The 17,704-nt window shown below is 36.6% G+C and overlaps 1 protein-coding gene across 1 annotated transcript in view; it reads right to left on the minus strand.

Moving 5' to 3' along the window:
• Window positions 1–16,598, minus strand: part of LOC123249514 (hyaluronidase-4-like) — a 24,335-nt gene extending 7,737 nt beyond the window's left edge. The window contains exons 1-2 of the mRNA XM_044678564.1: window positions 16,566–16,598; window positions 10,705–11,696 (exon numbers count right to left, since the gene is read on the minus strand). Coding sequence (XP_044534499.1) covers window positions 10,705–11,696; window positions 16,566–16,578 — 1,005 coding nt within the window. The 5' untranslated portion in view covers window positions 16,579–16,598. The remainder of the gene's footprint in view (window positions 1–10,704; window positions 11,697–16,565) is intronic.
• Between the last annotated feature and the right edge of the window lie 1,106 nt (window positions 16,599–17,704).

Consider the following 17,704-nt stretch of genomic DNA (forward strand, 5'->3'; position numbering starts at 1 on the left):
AGAGAGAGAGAGAGAGAGAGAGAGAGAGAGAGAGAGAGAGAGAATGAGGGAGGGAGAGAGAGAGGGAGGGAGAGAGAAAGAATAGAGGGAGGGAGAGAGAGAGAATAGAGGGAGGGAGAGAGAGAGAGATCCCTTCAGTTAAGTACCCTTCAGGCAAATACCCTTTCTCTTTCTCTGAGGAAATGGACTATCCACATTCACTCAAAAAGGCTTCACTTAGGTTATCAGTTTTAATCTAGTTCCATACCCCTTCCAGAAACAATTGTGTACCTTATATTTTTAAGATTAATATGGATTTTGTTTTCACTAGGTCAGGCACTTGATTAACCTTCTGGTACTCTGGTCAATTTTCTAAGAATATAAACATTTATTAAGGGCTTGTACTGTTCTTTAGAAAGACCAAAAGTAAGAGTCCTGACCCTTAAAGAGTTAACATTGTATTCTATAGGAGAGTCAGCCCTATTAAACAACACATATGTAAGACACATTAAATACAAAATAAATACACTGTAACTATATGTGGGAAGAAGTACTATTATTCTTAGAGTTGACATTATGGGGCAAAGAATCAGAAATATAAATTATCAGTCATTTATATCTTGGCAAGGATATGTTTTCTATATTTTCCTTGTCTGAGTTTTAAAAGAGATTGATAAAAGGGAGGAGAAAGATTGTTCTGGAACAATAAGTCTCGAGGAGGAGGGTATCCAAGGTGTACTTCCTATCTTGCAACCTGTCTTTCATGACCTCCCTCCTAAGTAATGATTTGAAGCTTCACATTGTTTGAACCAAGTGAAAAGGAAACCTAAATACAATTAGTTCTAGCAATCTTGAGTTAATCCCCTGAAATGAATATTTTGTACCTTTAGAGTTTATCGCTAACTCCCAGGGAGATAAATTTATTATCACTTGGGAAAGGGTTCTTCCCCAGCTACAAATAGAATAGGAAATCTAGCTTTGTATAGTTGGAGAAGTAAGTCATGAATATTTTGAAACATTCAGATAAGATTCTATTTTGTTCTTTTGAGCTTGCAAAGAACATGGAGTTGACAACTCCCAATTATTTCAAATTCTGTTACACCTTTCACTGGTTTCAAATGACTCTGTTGTCAATCTGCAGTGAATTCTTTGGTTTTCCTGGGAATTTATTGGTCTAAATATTGACATTCAAAAGTCATTCTTCATTAGTTATTTAACTAACATTGTAAAACACCAAACATTTATCTTCCCTTTCAGAAAAAAAGGTAATAAATAGGCATGACATTTCTTACTATATATGAGCCAATTTTAGGCCATAGACTGAGAACTGGAAGGAACCTTCAAGGTAGTCTAGTCCAAGTCTCTCATGTTATAAATGAGAAAATCAAGACCCTCTTTTAAATGTCAACATTTAAACCAATAAATTTCCAGAAAAAAAAAACAAGAAGAAGAAGAAGAAGAAATTCTTTGCAAATTGACAGAGGATTCAATTGTAACCAGTGAAAGAAACATATATGTGACTTTTCCAAAGTCACAAGGTAATAGGTGAAGCAATTGGGATTTGAACCCAAGCTCTCTGACTCAAAAGTCAGGGTTCTTGCCTCTGTGCCCTTCAGGAGAGGCTGCTTATGTGATATGCGCATGGTAAGTTCAAAGATGTATACTTGGACTGGTTGATATTGAGCCTCAGATTCAGAAAGATGTACTTTGGGAAAGTTTTTGTTTTTTTGTATTTGAATAAAATACTTATAGTTAAGCCTCATAACAATAAAGAATGAGGAAATGCTCAATTTCATATTCCTCATAAACTTCAGTGCCTACTAAACCATTCAATGGCCACATCATAAAAAGACAGATCAACCAAGTGGCCTACACATAGTATATTTAACTATTGTTCCTCAAAACTGAGGTTTGGGTAGCATATGCTTTCCCCAGATGTTTCCATTTAGGGGTGGGGGTGAGGAGAGGGCAGCTGGTTGAAAAATAGTCTACCAACTACAAAGTTCACTGATATTTTCTTTGAGGAACTCTGTGTGTGTGTGTGTGTGTGTGTGTGTGTGTGTGTGTGTGTGAGAGAGAGAGAGAGAGAGAGAGAGAGAGAGAGAGAGAGAGAGAGAGAGAGAGAGAGAGTGATAGTGAGCACACAGAGAGACAGAGAGGAAGACACAGAAACCAAGACAGAGACAGAGATACAGAGAGAATAACTTGTGAATGAACTATAGGCTTGTAAAACTCTAAAATAATTTATTCTTGCTGAATTCCAGAGGTGGTATTTCTATTGCCAGCAGAGTATCCAACTAATTTTTAGTTATGGCACAGGTTCAAGGAAAATATGGATAACTGAACCAAAACTTCATTTTAGGAAAGAGTTATAATTTCTTCCTTCAACTGTCCCAAAAGTTAAACACTGGACAGTTTAAGATTCATCTTCTGGAGTGGGGAGTTAAGATGGCAGAAGAGGAAAAAGCAGCTGCTTAACCTCTCCTAACCCACACATATAGGACTCCTCAAGAGGACATATAAACAAATCCAGATGAACTAAGGGACCCCACAACAGGGCACAGCATTGAAGATACATGGGACTGGAGCATTTCCATGCTATAAGGGGGTAAAATAGCTCTCACTAAAATGAGAGCTGAACAACCCCCTCCCCATACACACACCACCTACAGGGCCAAAGCCAGTGCACATTTCTTGGCAGCTACCTGGTATCACCAACTGCTCCTGAGAGCAGCAAGACTTAAGACCCCAAGAGGCTAAAGAACCGGACTTTGAACACAGACCTTGAGTGCAGGTAAGGACGCAAGCAGGGACACAGGTGTGGACACAGACCCTGAGCGCAGTCACAGAACTTGGATGGGGACCCAGTGCAGAGGGGTGCATGGCTGTGGAAACAGCTCCCTGAGACTGCTAAAGGAGCTTTGGACAGAGGAGCAAGCAAGGGGACCACCAGGAGGCTTGACCTGGAGAACAACTAAACTTGAGACCTCAGGAGCCTAGAGAGTGCAGACCAACTGTAGCAACAATGATAAAGCTGAGAGGGCTCACGGCTCTCTGACTCAAGTGAAAACTGCTCCACAGCTCCATAGGCAGAGAGCTTGTCTGCCTCACCCAGACTTCTGACTGAGAAAGAAATATTAACAATAATGGCAAGCCAGACACAAGAACCTCAAAAAAGAAAAAGCAAGAAGAAATCTTTAATACTCCACAACTTTTACACAGAAAAAATCCAGACAACAGAGCAAACAGCAGAGGAGAACAAACAAGTAATCACATCCAAACCTTCCCAAAAAATGAAAATTTGCCACAAGCTCTTGAAGACTTAAAATCTGAGATCATGAGAAAGATGGAAGAGATTTGGTGAGAGAAGTGGGAAATAGCTCAAAAGGAAATTAACAGATTAGAAGACAGAAACTCCCAATTGGAGAAAGATGTCCAAAAATCAAACAAAATGGTAAGCAAATTGGAAACCAAAATTAAACAGCTGGAAAACAGGATAGACCAAAATGAAGAGGAAAATCATGAGATTATAACAGAAAACCAGTCTCTAAAGACCAGAAATGGGCAAGTAGAAGCCAATGATTTCTCAAGACAGCAAGAACAAATAAAGCAAATTCAAAAGACTGATAAAATAGAAGGAAACATGAAATATCTCACTGAGAAAATGACAGATCAAGAAAACAGGGCTAGAAGAGACAATTTGAGAATCATTGGTCTTCCTGAAAAAGCAGAAATTAACAGAAATTTGGACTCCATACTAAAAGAAATTATTCAGCAAAACTGCCCTGAAGTTCTACAACAAAAGGGCAATATAAACATTGAAAGAATCACCCACTACACTAGACCCTGAAAAGACAACCCCCAGGAATATAATAGCCAAATTCAAGAGCTTCCAAGTAAAAGAAAAATATTACAAGAATCCAGAAAGAGACAATTCAGATATCAAGGAGCACCAATCAGGATCACACAGGATCTGGCAACCTCCACTCTAAAAGACCTCAAGCCTTGGAATATGGTATTCAGAAAGGCAAGAGAACTGGGTCTACAACCAAGGATCATTTACCCATCAAAACTGACAGGGGAAACTATGGGCATTTAACAAAATAGAAGCTTTCCAAGAATTTGCCCAGAAAAAACCAGGACTAAATGGAAAGTTTGATATCCAATCACAAAAACCAAGAGAAACATGAAAAAGGCAAATATGAAATAGAAAGGAAAGAAAGAAAACTCTTATTTTTAAATCTGCCACTTTAAAGGCCTTAATACGATCAAATTATTTGTATTCCTATATGGAGAAATGTTATGTGTAATTTTCAAAAACTGTATTCACTATTATAGTAATTAGAAGAATTATTCATAGGGAAAGGTTGGAGCACTAAATGGTCTAAGATGATATAGGGCAGGGAAAAAAGGGGGTGGTGAATAGTAGATGGCACCTAGAGAAATTTGAATGAATAAGAAAAATAGGATATTCTATACCACACAAAGAGAGCATGGGAAGGGGAGGGGATAAATACTATTATAAGAAGGAGAGGAAGAGAGCATTAAGAGATAATATTTAAACCTTACCTTCAGGGGAATTAACACTGAGAGGGAAGAGTAGTATATCCATTGGAATATAGAATTCTATCTAACCCTACTGAGAAAGTCAGAAGGGATTAACCAAGGGGAGCAGGGGAGTGGGGAGATCAGAAAAGGGAAGGAAGGAGAGGGGAGAGGGAATTTGTTAGGCCTTAAAAAATAAAAAGAGGGGAATAATAAGGGAGGGGGTGGAAAGGGAAGTAAATCAAGGGAGGGGACAAGGGGGACTTGTCTAAAACAAACCACTGGTTTAAAAGGAAACAGCATAAGAAGAACGAGTAGAACTAGGAGAGGATACCAAAATGTTGGGGAATACACAACTGATAATTATAACTCTGAATGTGAATGGGAAGAACTCGCCCATAAAACAGAAGCAAATAGCAGAGTGAATTAGAAAACAAAATCCTACCATATGTTGTCTACAAGAAACACATATGAGGCAGGTAGACATACACAGGTTTAAGGTCAAGGGCTGGAGCAAAATCTTTTTGGCTTCAAATGAGAAAAAGAAGGCAGGAGTGGCAATCATGATTTCTGACAAAACCAAAGTAAAAATAGATCTAATTAAAAGAGACAGGGAAGGTAATTACATCCTGATAAAAGCAGTATAGACAATGAGGAAATAACAGTACTCAACATGTATGCATGAAATGGTATAGCATCCAAATTCCTAAAGGAAAAACTGGCAGAGCTCAAGAAGAAATGGATAGTAAAATGATACTAGTGGGAGATCTAAATATTCCTCTTTCAGATCTAGATAAATCAAACCAAAAAATAAATAAGAAAGAGATAAGAGAGGTGAATGAAATCCTAGAAAAATTAGATTTAGTAGATATGTGGAGAAAAATAAATAGGGACAAAAAGGAATACACCTTCTTTTCAGCTGCACATGGTACATTCACAAAGACTGACCATTTAATAGGGCATAGAAACATTGCAAACAAATGCAAAAGAGCAGAAATAATAAATGTAACCTTCTCAGATCATAATGCAATAAAAATAATAATTAGTAAGGGCACCTGGACAGGCAAATCAAAAACTAATTGGAAATTAAATAATATGATTCTCTAAAACCAGTTAGTTAAAGAAGAAATCATAGAAACAATAATTTCATTAAAAAGAATGACAATGATGAGACATCCTACCAAACTCTGTGGTATGCAGCTAAGGCAGTACTCGGGGGGAAATTTATATCCTTGAGTGCATGTATTAACAAATTAGAGAGGGCAAAGATAAATGAATTGGGCATGCAAATTAAAGAACTAGAAAGGGAGCAAATTAAAAATCCCCAGATGAAAACTAAATTAGAAATACTAAAAATCAAGGGAGAAATCAATAAAATTGAAAGTAAAAGAACTATTGAATTAATAAATAAGACTAGAAGCTGGTACTTTGAAAAAACAAACAAAATTGACAAAGTACTGGTCAATCTAATTTAAAAAAGGAAAGAAGAAAACCAAATCATCAGTATCAAAGATGAAAAGGGAGACTTCGCCTCTAATGAAGAGGAAATCAAGGCAATCATTAAAAACTATTTTGCGCAATTATATGGCAATAAATATAGCAATCTTGGTGAGATAGATGAATATTTACAAAAATATAAATTGCCTAGAATCACAGTAGAATAAATGGAATACTTAAATAATCCCATATCAGAAAAAGAAATTGAACAAGCCATCAAAGAACTCGCCAAGAAAAAATCCCCAGGACCAGATGGATTCACAAGTGAATTCTATCAAACCTTCAAAGAACAATTCATTCCAATACTATACAAACTATTTGACATAATAAGCAAAGAAGGAGTTCTACCAAACTCCTTTTATGATACAAATATGGTACTAATCCCAAAGCCAGGTAGATCAAAAACAGAGAAAGAAAACTACAGACCAATTTCCTTAATGAACATAGATGCAAAAATCTTAAACAGAATACTAGCAAAAAGACTCCAGCAAATGATCACAACGGTTATTCATTATGATCAGATGAGATTTAAACCAGGAATGCAAGGATGGTTCAACATAAGGAAAACCATTCACATAATTGACCATATCAACAAGCAAACCAACGAAAACCACATGATTATTTCAATAGATGCTGAAAAAGCCTTTGACAAAATACAACATCCATTCCTATTGAACACACCAGAAAGTATAGGAATAGAAGAAGCTTTCCTAAAAATAATAAACAGTATATATCTAAAACCATCAATAAGCATCATATGCAATGGGGATAAATTAGAAGACTTCCCAATAAGATCAGGCATGAAACAAGGATGCCCACTAACATCTCTATTATTTAACATTGTACTAGAAAAACTAGCAGTAGCAATTAGAGAAGAAAAAGAAAGTGAAGGTATTAAAACAGGCAATGAGGAGACTAAGCTATCACTCTTGCAGATGATATGATGGTCTACTTAAAAATCCTAGAGAATCAACTAAGAAGCTTGTAGAAATAATTAACAACTTTAGCAAAGTTGCAGGATACAAAATAAATGCACATAAATCATCATCATTTCTATATATTTCCAACACATCACAGCAGCAAGAGGTAGAAAGAGAAACACCGTTTAAAATCACCCTAGACAATATAAAATACTTAGGAATATATCTACCAAAACAAACACAGGAACACAATTACAAAACACTTTCCAAACAATTAAAACTAGATCTAAACAATTGGAAAAGCATTGATTGCTCATAGGTAGGACAAGCTAACATAATAAAAATGACCATTCTACCCAAATTAATTTACCTATTTAGTGCCATACCTATCAAAATACCAAAAAACTTTTTTACTGAACTAGAAAAAACTATAACAAGTTTCATTTGGAAGAACAAAGGATCAAGAATATCAAGGGAACTCAGCTGTGTGACCCTGGGCAAGTCACTTGACTCCCATTGCCCACCCTTACCACTCTTCCACCTATGAGCCAATACACAAAAGTTAAGGGTTTAAAAAAAAACAAAAAAAATTTAAAAAAAAAGAATATCAAGGGAAATAATGAAAAAAAATGTGAAGGAAGATGGCCTAGCAGTACCAGATATTAAACTATACTATAAAGCAGCAGTCACCAAAACGATATGGTACTGGCTAAGAGACGGAAGGGAGGATCAGTGGAATACACTTGGGGTAAGTGACGTCAGCAAGACTGTCTATGATAAACCCAAAGAACCCAACTTTTGGAACAAAAATCCACTATTTGACAAAAACTGTTGGGAAAATTGGAAAAAAATATGGGAGAGATTAGGTTTAGATCATTTCATACCCTACACCAAGATAAATTCAGAATGGGTGAATGACTTGAATATAAAGAAGGAAACTATAAGAAAATTAGGTGAATATAGAATAGTATACCTGTCAGATCTATGGGAAAGGGAAAATTTTAAAACCAAGCAAGAGTTAGAAAAAAATTACAAAATGTAAAATAAATAATTTTGATTATATTAAAATAAAAAGGGTTTGTACAAACAAAAACAATGCAACCAAAATCAGAACGGAAACAACAAACTGGGAAAAAATCTTTATACAAAAAACTCTGACAGAGGTTTAATTACTCAAATATACAAGGAGCTAAATAAATTGTACAAAAAATCAAGCCATCCTACAATCAATAAATGGACAAGGGACATGAATAGGCAATTTTCAGATAAAGAAATCAAAACTATCAATAAGCACATGAGAAAGTGTTCTATATCTCTAATAATTAGAGAAATGCAAATCAAAACAACTCTGAGGTTCCACCTTACATTTAGCAGATTGGCTAAAATGATAGAAGGGGAAAGTAATGAATGTCGGAGGAGATGTGGCAAAGTTGAGACATTAATGAATTGCTGGTGGAGTTGTGAACTGATCCAACCATTCTGGATGGCAATTTGGAACTACGCCCAAAAAGCGAGAAAAGATTGCCTGCCTTCAATCCAGCCATAGCATTGCTGGGTTTGTACCCCAAAGAGATCATAGATAAACAGACTTGTACAAAAATATTTATAGCTGCACTTTTTGTGGTGGCAAAAAACTGGAAAACGAAGGGATGCCCTTCAATTGGGGAATGGCTAAACAAATTGTGGTATATGTTGGTGATGGAATACTATTGTGCTCAAAGGAATAATAAACTGGAGGAATTTCATGTGAACTGGCAAGACCTCCAGAAATTGAAGCAGAGTGAAAGGAGCAGAGCCAGAAGAACATTGTACACAGAGACTGAAACACTGTGGTAAAATAGAATGTAATGGACTTCTGTACTAGCAGCAATGCAATGACCCAGGACAATTCTGAGGGATTTAGGAAAAGGAACGCTACCCACATTCAGAGGAAGAACTGCAGGAGTGGAAACACAGAAGTAAAGCAACCACTTGAACACATGGGTTGATGTGGACATGATTGGGGATGTAGACACTAAATGACCACACCAATGCAACTATGAATAATATGTAAATAAGTCTTGACTGATCACAGATGTTAAAACCAGTGGAAATGCACACTGGATATGAAGGGGAAGGGTTGGGGGGGGGGTGAAGGGGAAAGCAAAAACAGGAATCATGTAACCATGGAAAATTTTTCTAAAAAAATAAAATATTTAAATATGAAAATAAAAAAGAAATGAAAAAAGAGAGAAAAGATTCATCTTCATCTTTATTCACTACAATATGTGAGATGATATAGATACGCTGAGAGACCCCAGTGAGAGAGGGAACGTCCTTTATTACTTTCTAGTCTATCCTTCATTTTTTTTTACAAGTGCTCCTCAATCACTTGACACACATTTATTAAGTATCTTCTACGTATCAGACAAGAGGCTGAGTACTGGAGATACTGAAGAAGAGAAAAAAAAAAAAAACCTTAGTCCTTGCCTCAAATAGTTGTCATAGTAGAGTGATATCCTTAGAGTTAAGCAGACTTGAGTTCAAATACTGTTTCAGACACCATTGGCTGTATAATCCTAAGGAAGTCATTAGCCTCTTTCAGAATTAGTTTCCTTATCTATAAAATAAGTATAATAATAGCTCCTACCTCAAAGGATTGTTACCAAGATCAAATGAGATAATATATGGAAAGTGCTTTGCAAATTGTAAAGCACTATATAAATGTTATCTGTTGATAATACCCAGGGAGCTTCTATTCTATTTATACACTGCCTTCTCTTTCTAACAACCCCTAAATGTAACAGATGGGTAAGGGAGCCTTCCTTCTCCCTTCTGTTTTCTGAGTAGCTGGCAAAATAACGTTCCCAAAGTGGAAATCTGACCTTGTCCTTCCCTTTAGAAGTTTGAGTGGCTCCATGTTGCTTCTAAAATAAAATACAAATTCCCTTTTCGTGTAAATCCTCCACAATCTGTTTCCAGACCACCTTTCCAGGGTGATTTAAAATAATTCTCTATCATGCCACTCTATATTCCAGTCCAGCTAGCCTACATGCTTGTTACTCCTACTCTAGAATATACTACTTCTCACTCTGTGCCTTTGCATGGGAGTCTCCCATAACTGGAATCTCTCCCTCCTCACCTCTGTCTCTTGGAAAATCCAATTTCATTAAAACCTTAGCTCAAGTATTACCTTCTAGATGAGGCCATCCCTGATTTCTCCATTTGTCAATGTTCTCCTCCACCCAAAATCAATTTATATATATATATATTTCTCATGTACTTTAAACTTAAAATATCTCTGTATATGTTTGTCACCTTCCCCGCCAAGGGAATGTAAGTTCTTTAACTGTTTCACTTTCATATTTTTACATTCTTAGCACCTGGCACATATTCATGAATTTAACAAATATGTTGGATTGAATCCAGAATGAATGGATATTTTGTTGACAGAATAATCCCAAAGTCTTTTGGGGCCATTTCATATCCTTCCACTATTTGCTTTCTGGTGCATATGTTGTGATAAATGCCTAAAAATGAGGTCACAGAAAAGAAGGGGTTCAAAATGTTCAGATTATCCTCAAACTGTATAATCAGCCAAGAGTTAATTACATTTCCTCATTTCACTTCCAGTGACTCAAGGATTCTTCAAAGGGAACACTTGCCAGTCAGAGGTTTGATGGAAAAGGAGGAGAGAAATCTTCCCCTAAAACCAGGAAATTGTTTCAAATCATAGAACTTAGAAATCATCCAGCCTCAATGTCCTCATTTTATAAATTCTTACCTTGGAAAGAAAATATAATGGCTCATCTCTGTATCCCAGCCTTGTATAGACAAATACAGGCAGAGCATAATCATGAGATGTCATGGTAGAAATCCTCATTGATTCATTTACCCTAAACTGAGAGAAGCGTAAAATATTTCCACTGTTCCCAAAAGACTTCTTGACTCCAATGGAAGGATATAAAGCAGCACTACTGTTCCAAAGCCAGGAAAGCTCATTGTTCCTCAAAACTTCATCTTCTGGGCATGAACCAGTATAATTTTGGTCATAAATGTTGTAATTGTGACAATCAGGATATAAATAGTAACCCCAAAGGCCCCTGGGGCGGCTCCTAATTCCCAACTGGATGGTTTCCTTCATGAAAGCCTTTGCACTTTCCTCAAAAGATATTTTGGCTAAATATTCAATTTCATTGGCTGACATGTTCACTTTTACTTCAGAAATTAGCTTTCTTGACTTCTGCCTGTACACATCTTTTGTGTTCCAGTTCCGTGCCCATTGAGGTCTCCAATATTCCCAGTCTATAACGGCAAGTCCACTGAAATCCTCAGCTGGAATATAATAATTGATGTCTTGGCCAGCTTTTTCCAGATGGGCTTGCAAACTAACGTTCTGGGGAAGCCCCCCATTAATAGGAACTCCTTGTGATGTATACCAGGGATAATATCCCAATCTATTGACATAAAATATGGTGACATTTTGCCCTCTTGCCTTGGCCAGTGGACTGCCAATGATGTGAAACATTTTTAAATTCAGCTTTATATTATACTTTGTTGAACACTGATCTGTTGGAGCATTCCAAGCAGCTATAAAAGGTTTCCTTTGATAAATTGGAAGTTGTGCAGGTTTTAAAGAAGTGATGGGTTTCAAAATAAATGACACAAGTAACCACGATGTGAGATGTGATGGTTGCACAACATGTAGTATTAATCTTCTCTCAGATAATGTTTTCATGATAAGGAAAAGTGGGATATCTTCTAGTTTAATGCAGCCTGAAAGATATAAATTGGCATGTGACTTAATATAGGCGACATCTTTGAGAAAACATGCTAAAAGAGTAGGTTCCATTGTCATAATGTCTGTTTGTGAAATATCTTTTATTCAAAGTCTAAAAAGAACATTCTGTAGAAATATAGGTGTGAACATCAACTCCATGTTATAAACAAAGCAGCACAGTTTAAGGGGAAATATCCAAGGTTCTGGTAGTTTAACAAATATTTTTGTCTGGATGAAGGCAATGTGGTTGGTAGAATAGAAACAGCAGAAGGAAGAAGAGATGCTTAACAATGGAAAGAAAAGATTTAGAGCAAAGAATATTATAGCAATTTCCAATGTTTTTGCAGGGCTGTGGTATGGAAGAAGAACTGGATTTATTTCACTTTTCTCCAGAGGACCTAAACAAGAGCAATAAATGGAAGCTGAATACAAGCAGATATAAGGAAAATCTTCATTAACAATTAGATCTGTGCCAAAGTGAAAAGGGTCATCCTGGAAAACAGAGAAGTATCCTGGGAAAAAATCTTATCATCAGGGATCTTCCAGTGAGGGCTAAATATTGGAGATGCCTAGGAAAGGTGCAGGTTGGATTAGATGGTTTATAAGATCCTTTCCGTTTCAGATTTTATGTGTTATTAGTTAATATCTATCCTTAATTGCCCTTTATTCTTTTGATCCTTCTCCTTCCTTGATTTTGTATTATTTTCTGTCATGAAATTTATTGGTCAAAAGGTAACATTTATCAAATTTTTTTCTGAGTTTTTCCATGGTGAAATGCCTAAGGCTGTGTCTCCTCACCCTTAGCATTAAAGAGGAAGGGCACTTAAATAGTTAATGGCTACATGGACTGGTTCATTGAGGCTGGTGTCTTTCCACTGCCTGATATTTGAGAAGTTGAGTTTGGGAATGTTCACACTACTCCAAGGAAAAGTAACGAGTTCTTTGAGGCGGTGTGTAATGATGACTCATTACCACTAGGTGTCATCAACACAACCTCAAAGCACTTCTAGACTTCTAGGAATGGTAGGACTTTAGAATTGGAAGACAAAGCTGTAAGACCATAGATTTAGAGATGGAAGAGACCTTTAGCATCATCTTATCCAATTCCATCACTTTACATTTGAGGCACAAAGAGGTGACCTACCCACAGTTACACAGGTGTTGTTGTTCAGTCATTTCAGTCATGTCAAAACTCTTCCTGATTTTATCTGGAGTTTTCTTGGCAAAGATACTGAAGTGGTTGGGCATTTCCTTCTTCAGCTCATTTTACAGATGAGGACTCTCAGGAAAACAGGGTTTAAGTGACTTGCCCAGGGTCATATAGCTACTAAGTGGCTGAGGCTAGATTTTAACTCAAAAGATGAGTCTTCCTGACTCCGGACCCAGTGCTTTATGCTCTATGGCACCACCTAGCAGCCCCAAAGGCCACAGCTGTCTTCTGTGGCAGAGTCAAGATCTGAATCTATGTTCTCGAACTCTAAGTTCCTCTTTAGAGAGCTTTAGGGATCCATCTTTCCTATACAAACCATCTACACGTATTTTGCAGCATTTATAGATATGTTATAAAGCTAGATAATTTACTCATTCATTTTAAAGTTTTGAGCATCTCCTATATGCAAAGGGTGGAGATAGACCTTAGGAGAATTTTTAAAAGTCACTTTCATTCCTATTTATATCAAAAATTCAAATTATATAAAAAGTATAAATTATTGTTTAAAGAGAACAATGTTTTCCACCAAAAAATGACCTTCTGAGTCGTAGAGGAGGGAAATGTCCTTTTTAGAACTGCCACTTGACTCTGATTATCAGTTACAGTCCACTGCAAAGTAAGCCTTATAATTAAATATAAGCTGCTTTAAGCTCCCAAAGAATGCTTTTATTACATCTCCAGTTCTGTCCATGTTGAAGAATTTCATGTGCCACAATTTACCATACATATATTTTCTAAAGTACAGAACATGAAGAAAAGTTTTTTCTCCATCAATGATCATTTATTAAGCATTATTGTTTACAAATCATTGTTTAAGGCACTGGGAGAAATATAAAGTTTAGCTAAGATGTGGTCCCTTACCTAAAAGAGCTTACAGTCTAACAAAGCATGGTAAGGCAACAAAAAACAAATAATTTTAATATATAATACTAAATAAGGATCATATTTCAAGAAAAAGGTTGATCTGTCAATGAATAATTATAATTATTTATTAAGGAACCTATGCGCCAAGCTACATAATAGGTGCAGGGAAAATAAATACAAAGAATAAAATAATCCCTACTCCTAGGGCACATAGAAATACATAGAAATCTAATATAAAGAGAATAAAATAAATTTTTATTGCTGCTGAGTCATGAATGCCTCCATTTGGGGTGTTCTTGGCAGAGATACTGGAGTAGTTTACCATTTCCTTCTCTGGTTCATTTTATAGATGAGGATGAAAAAGTTAAGTGACTTTTTCAAGGTCACACAGCTAGGACATGCCTGAGACCAGATTTGAACTCAGGAAGTTGAGGTTTCCTGCCTCCAGGTCTGGTAAGGTATGGGTTTAAAAAACATAGCAATTGGTGATGTGGATTTGAAGCTCAAATGAGAGGGAGAGGGAGAGGGATTCAGATGTAATCAACTCAAGCACATCTCATTTCTTGTCCTCATTACACTTCATAGTTTTCCTTTCCTGCGTTGTTTTTCCCCTATTAGATTGAAAGGGCAGCCAGGTAGTACAGGAGATAGTGTTGGCCTTGGAATCAGGAAGACTCATCACAGTTTCTAGTTTAAAAAGTTGATCCCTTGTGGGGAATGGATAGATCCAGTTTATAACTATGTGTATTGTGAGTTAAATGGAGTAAAGGAAAAGGTCACAAGACTTCAGACAACTGAAAAATTGGAAGATTAGGAAGTCTGGTGCATCCTCAGTGTGAAGGTTAAAGTCCCTTAGGGTAAGGGAAGGATTTCAGTAGGAGAGGAAGATAGGTGCTGAACTACTTGAGAAAAGAGGCAGAATGAGCTAGGAGATAATATAGATGAGCCACCATCATGTGGATTGAGGGGAAATTATTAATTCTATAGACTTCAAGAGATAAGAGGTTGCTGAGTAATGGTGGTACATGGAGGAGAGTCTACAAGTGGCAGTGAGGAGCAAAGACTATTATAACTCTTCCTCCAACATCTCTATATGAGCATTCCAGGGTGGGGGGTCCAATGGAAAAGAAAAGGAGGGCTTAGAATGAGACGTGGGTAGGATAGGGGTGAGAAGGATGATCATGAAAGAAAAGAAAGTAAAGAATAGTGTGAGTCTTCTGAATGACTGGTTATTGATTAATAAAGAAGGTAGATACTATTATTACTCCTGTTTTCAAGATGAGAAAACTAAGGCTGAAATCTCATCTGGAAAATAAAGGATAATAATATCATCTCCTTACATGTTTCTTGTGAGGCATGCTATTGCTTCATGGAAGCATAGATGAGAGCTGGGTGGCAGGTGGGCACCAAAGGAGGAAAATAGTCCTGAGAAGGGCTCAACAAGCTCTCACACCAATTTCTAGGTTTCCCTGAACAATCCAAGCCTCATTACATATGACTTGTAATTATGTGTATTATATATATAAATTATGTTTTCACATAATATAGTTGAATTTTATTTTATGACTACTCAAATCTTTAAGTTTTGTTACTCTGGTATCCATAAATAACAAAATTAGAGGAACCAATGTTTGAACATTGTTTTGGGACATACTCCAAGTAATATAAATAAAAGATATGTATTTTTAAAGCCTAGAACTCTATCATTTCTTATTTGACTTGGGAGTTGTGCTCCCTTATTTTCTTTTAAACCAGATTTGTGATTGTTTAGGATAGCAACCTCCCAGTGCAGAAATCCCCTCTACTTATGAAGGTCAGAACCTCCACTGTAATTTATAGTCTTAGAAAGTTTCCTGAAGCACCAAGAGTTTAAAAGACTTCAACCAAGTCCCAAAACCAAAAACCCGCACCAAAAACAGGTTTTGAATTCAAGTCTTTCTGAATCTTAAGCCAACTCTCTAGGTCAATATGTCAACCTACCAAATTCACAATCTTCATATAAGGTTATATATATATATACAAACACTTCATATATGCCAACATGTGAATAACTTGCCCACCTAACCTAGACCCCACACAGGTTTTATGAACAGTATCTGGTGGCCAAGAATCTAAGGTGACATTCAGCAGAGGTGAAACTATATTTCTAAAATACCATTGGAAAAAAATTCTTCCTCATTCATAAATCAATGAATTCAATATTGCTAAGTCAATAGTGAATGGTCTTTTTGCTGCTAGGTAAATGGCAAATAGGTGCATCAACATTCATCAGAATCAGAGGCAAAATAGAGCCAAGAAATTTAGCATTACCCTATTTATTCTGCAGCACTATTTCATTCTCAATGACTTTACTTCATCCTTATCAGGCAATTTCCAAACTGCCCTCCAAGAAAAGACTGTAACCAGCAAATAAAGGGCATCCATTGTCTTTCTCTGATCGATGTTGCTTTCATAGCACAGTCTTTGCTCAATGTTACTCTGGTGGGAAAAAACTGGTTCTTTTCCAGGTGTCCCATGCTTCTTTCATTTCATTTTTCATCCCAATCATAAAACTGTTTTATTCAAGAAAAGAATCACTATGAGAGGGAACTTTCTGACCTCTGTACCTACACTCATTCAGTTCCTATGCCTGCAGTACCCACTTTTACCCAAGGTTCTTCCCCCCCCTAATGATTACTCATCTATATCCTACATACAAGACCCAAATGCTTCTTTCATTAAGTATTTCCAATCTCTAGGGCATCACTTATGTTTTCCCTTTCTTAGCACTTGCACAGAATTTGCTTTGTACCTTTGTATACCATTGTCGTTCAGTCATTTTTCAATCATATCTGTCTCTTCACAACCTCATTTGGGATCTTCTTGGCAAAGATAATGCAGTGCTTTGTCATTTCCTTCTCCAGCTCATTTGACAGTTGAGGAACTGAGGAAAACAAGGTTAAGTAACTTATCCAGGGTCACACAGTTAGTAAGAGTTTGAGGACAGATTTGAACTGAGGAAGATGAGTTTTCCTCGCCTCAGACCTGTACTCTAACCACTGCACTACCTAGCTGCCCCCTCATGTACTACTACTGACCTGTTTTGTATTTTAGCTTTTTTTATTATGCATTTTCTCCTTCCGTATGTGCAGACTTCCTGAGGGATGAAAATCTGTTGTATTTCTCTTCCTACCTCACTAAACAAATAAGTTTTCTAAATATAGTATAAATTTATACATATATGGCACACATAATATATATGGATTAATAAATATATTTTATTAACAAATACTTATTAATAAATTAAAGTACTATATTGATAAGTGAAGTGGGGCCTGATCAACTGACATCCCCTTCCCAACCTGCCTGTTAAGACTGAAAAAATAAAGGGCAAATCATAAAGGCATTGAGGTGTTACAGATGTCCCTGGAGCCCCTTTTTGATTTTTGAGTCTTGTATAACTGTGTCATGGAAGCCTATTTTTCAGATAAAACTGGAAAACTTGTTTAATAAATGTAGAGCGAAATGAACTTATTTGAACTTATTATGTGAAATGAGCAGAACCAGTAAAACAATTTTTACAGCAATAATAACACTGTAAAGAAAAACAACTTTGAAAGTCTTAAGAACTCTGATCACTACAATGACCAGTCAAGACTCCCTGAGGTCCTCTAATAAAACATGCTACCCACAGAAGGGTGAGGGACTCAAGACACTTGAGACATCACGAGACTTGGAGTCAAGTCCCACAGATAAGTATTGTAAAACCTTGTGACTTCACACTCTAGCTGTTCTAATCTCAGAATTTAAATTGTATTGAATTGTATTGGCCAAATCACTCTTTGGAAAAGGAAGTTGTAGTGAACTTTGGTCAGGACCTGCCATAACACCCCCCCTCCCCATTACCTGAAGGTGTGGGCATCATAAGAGTTTAAGTAAATAGGAACATGA

Source organism: Gracilinanus agilis, chromosome 5, assembly GCF_016433145.1.
Source record: "Gracilinanus agilis isolate LMUSP501 chromosome 5, AgileGrace, whole genome shotgun sequence".
NCBI lineage: Eukaryota > Metazoa > Chordata > Mammalia > Didelphimorphia > Didelphidae > Gracilinanus > Gracilinanus agilis.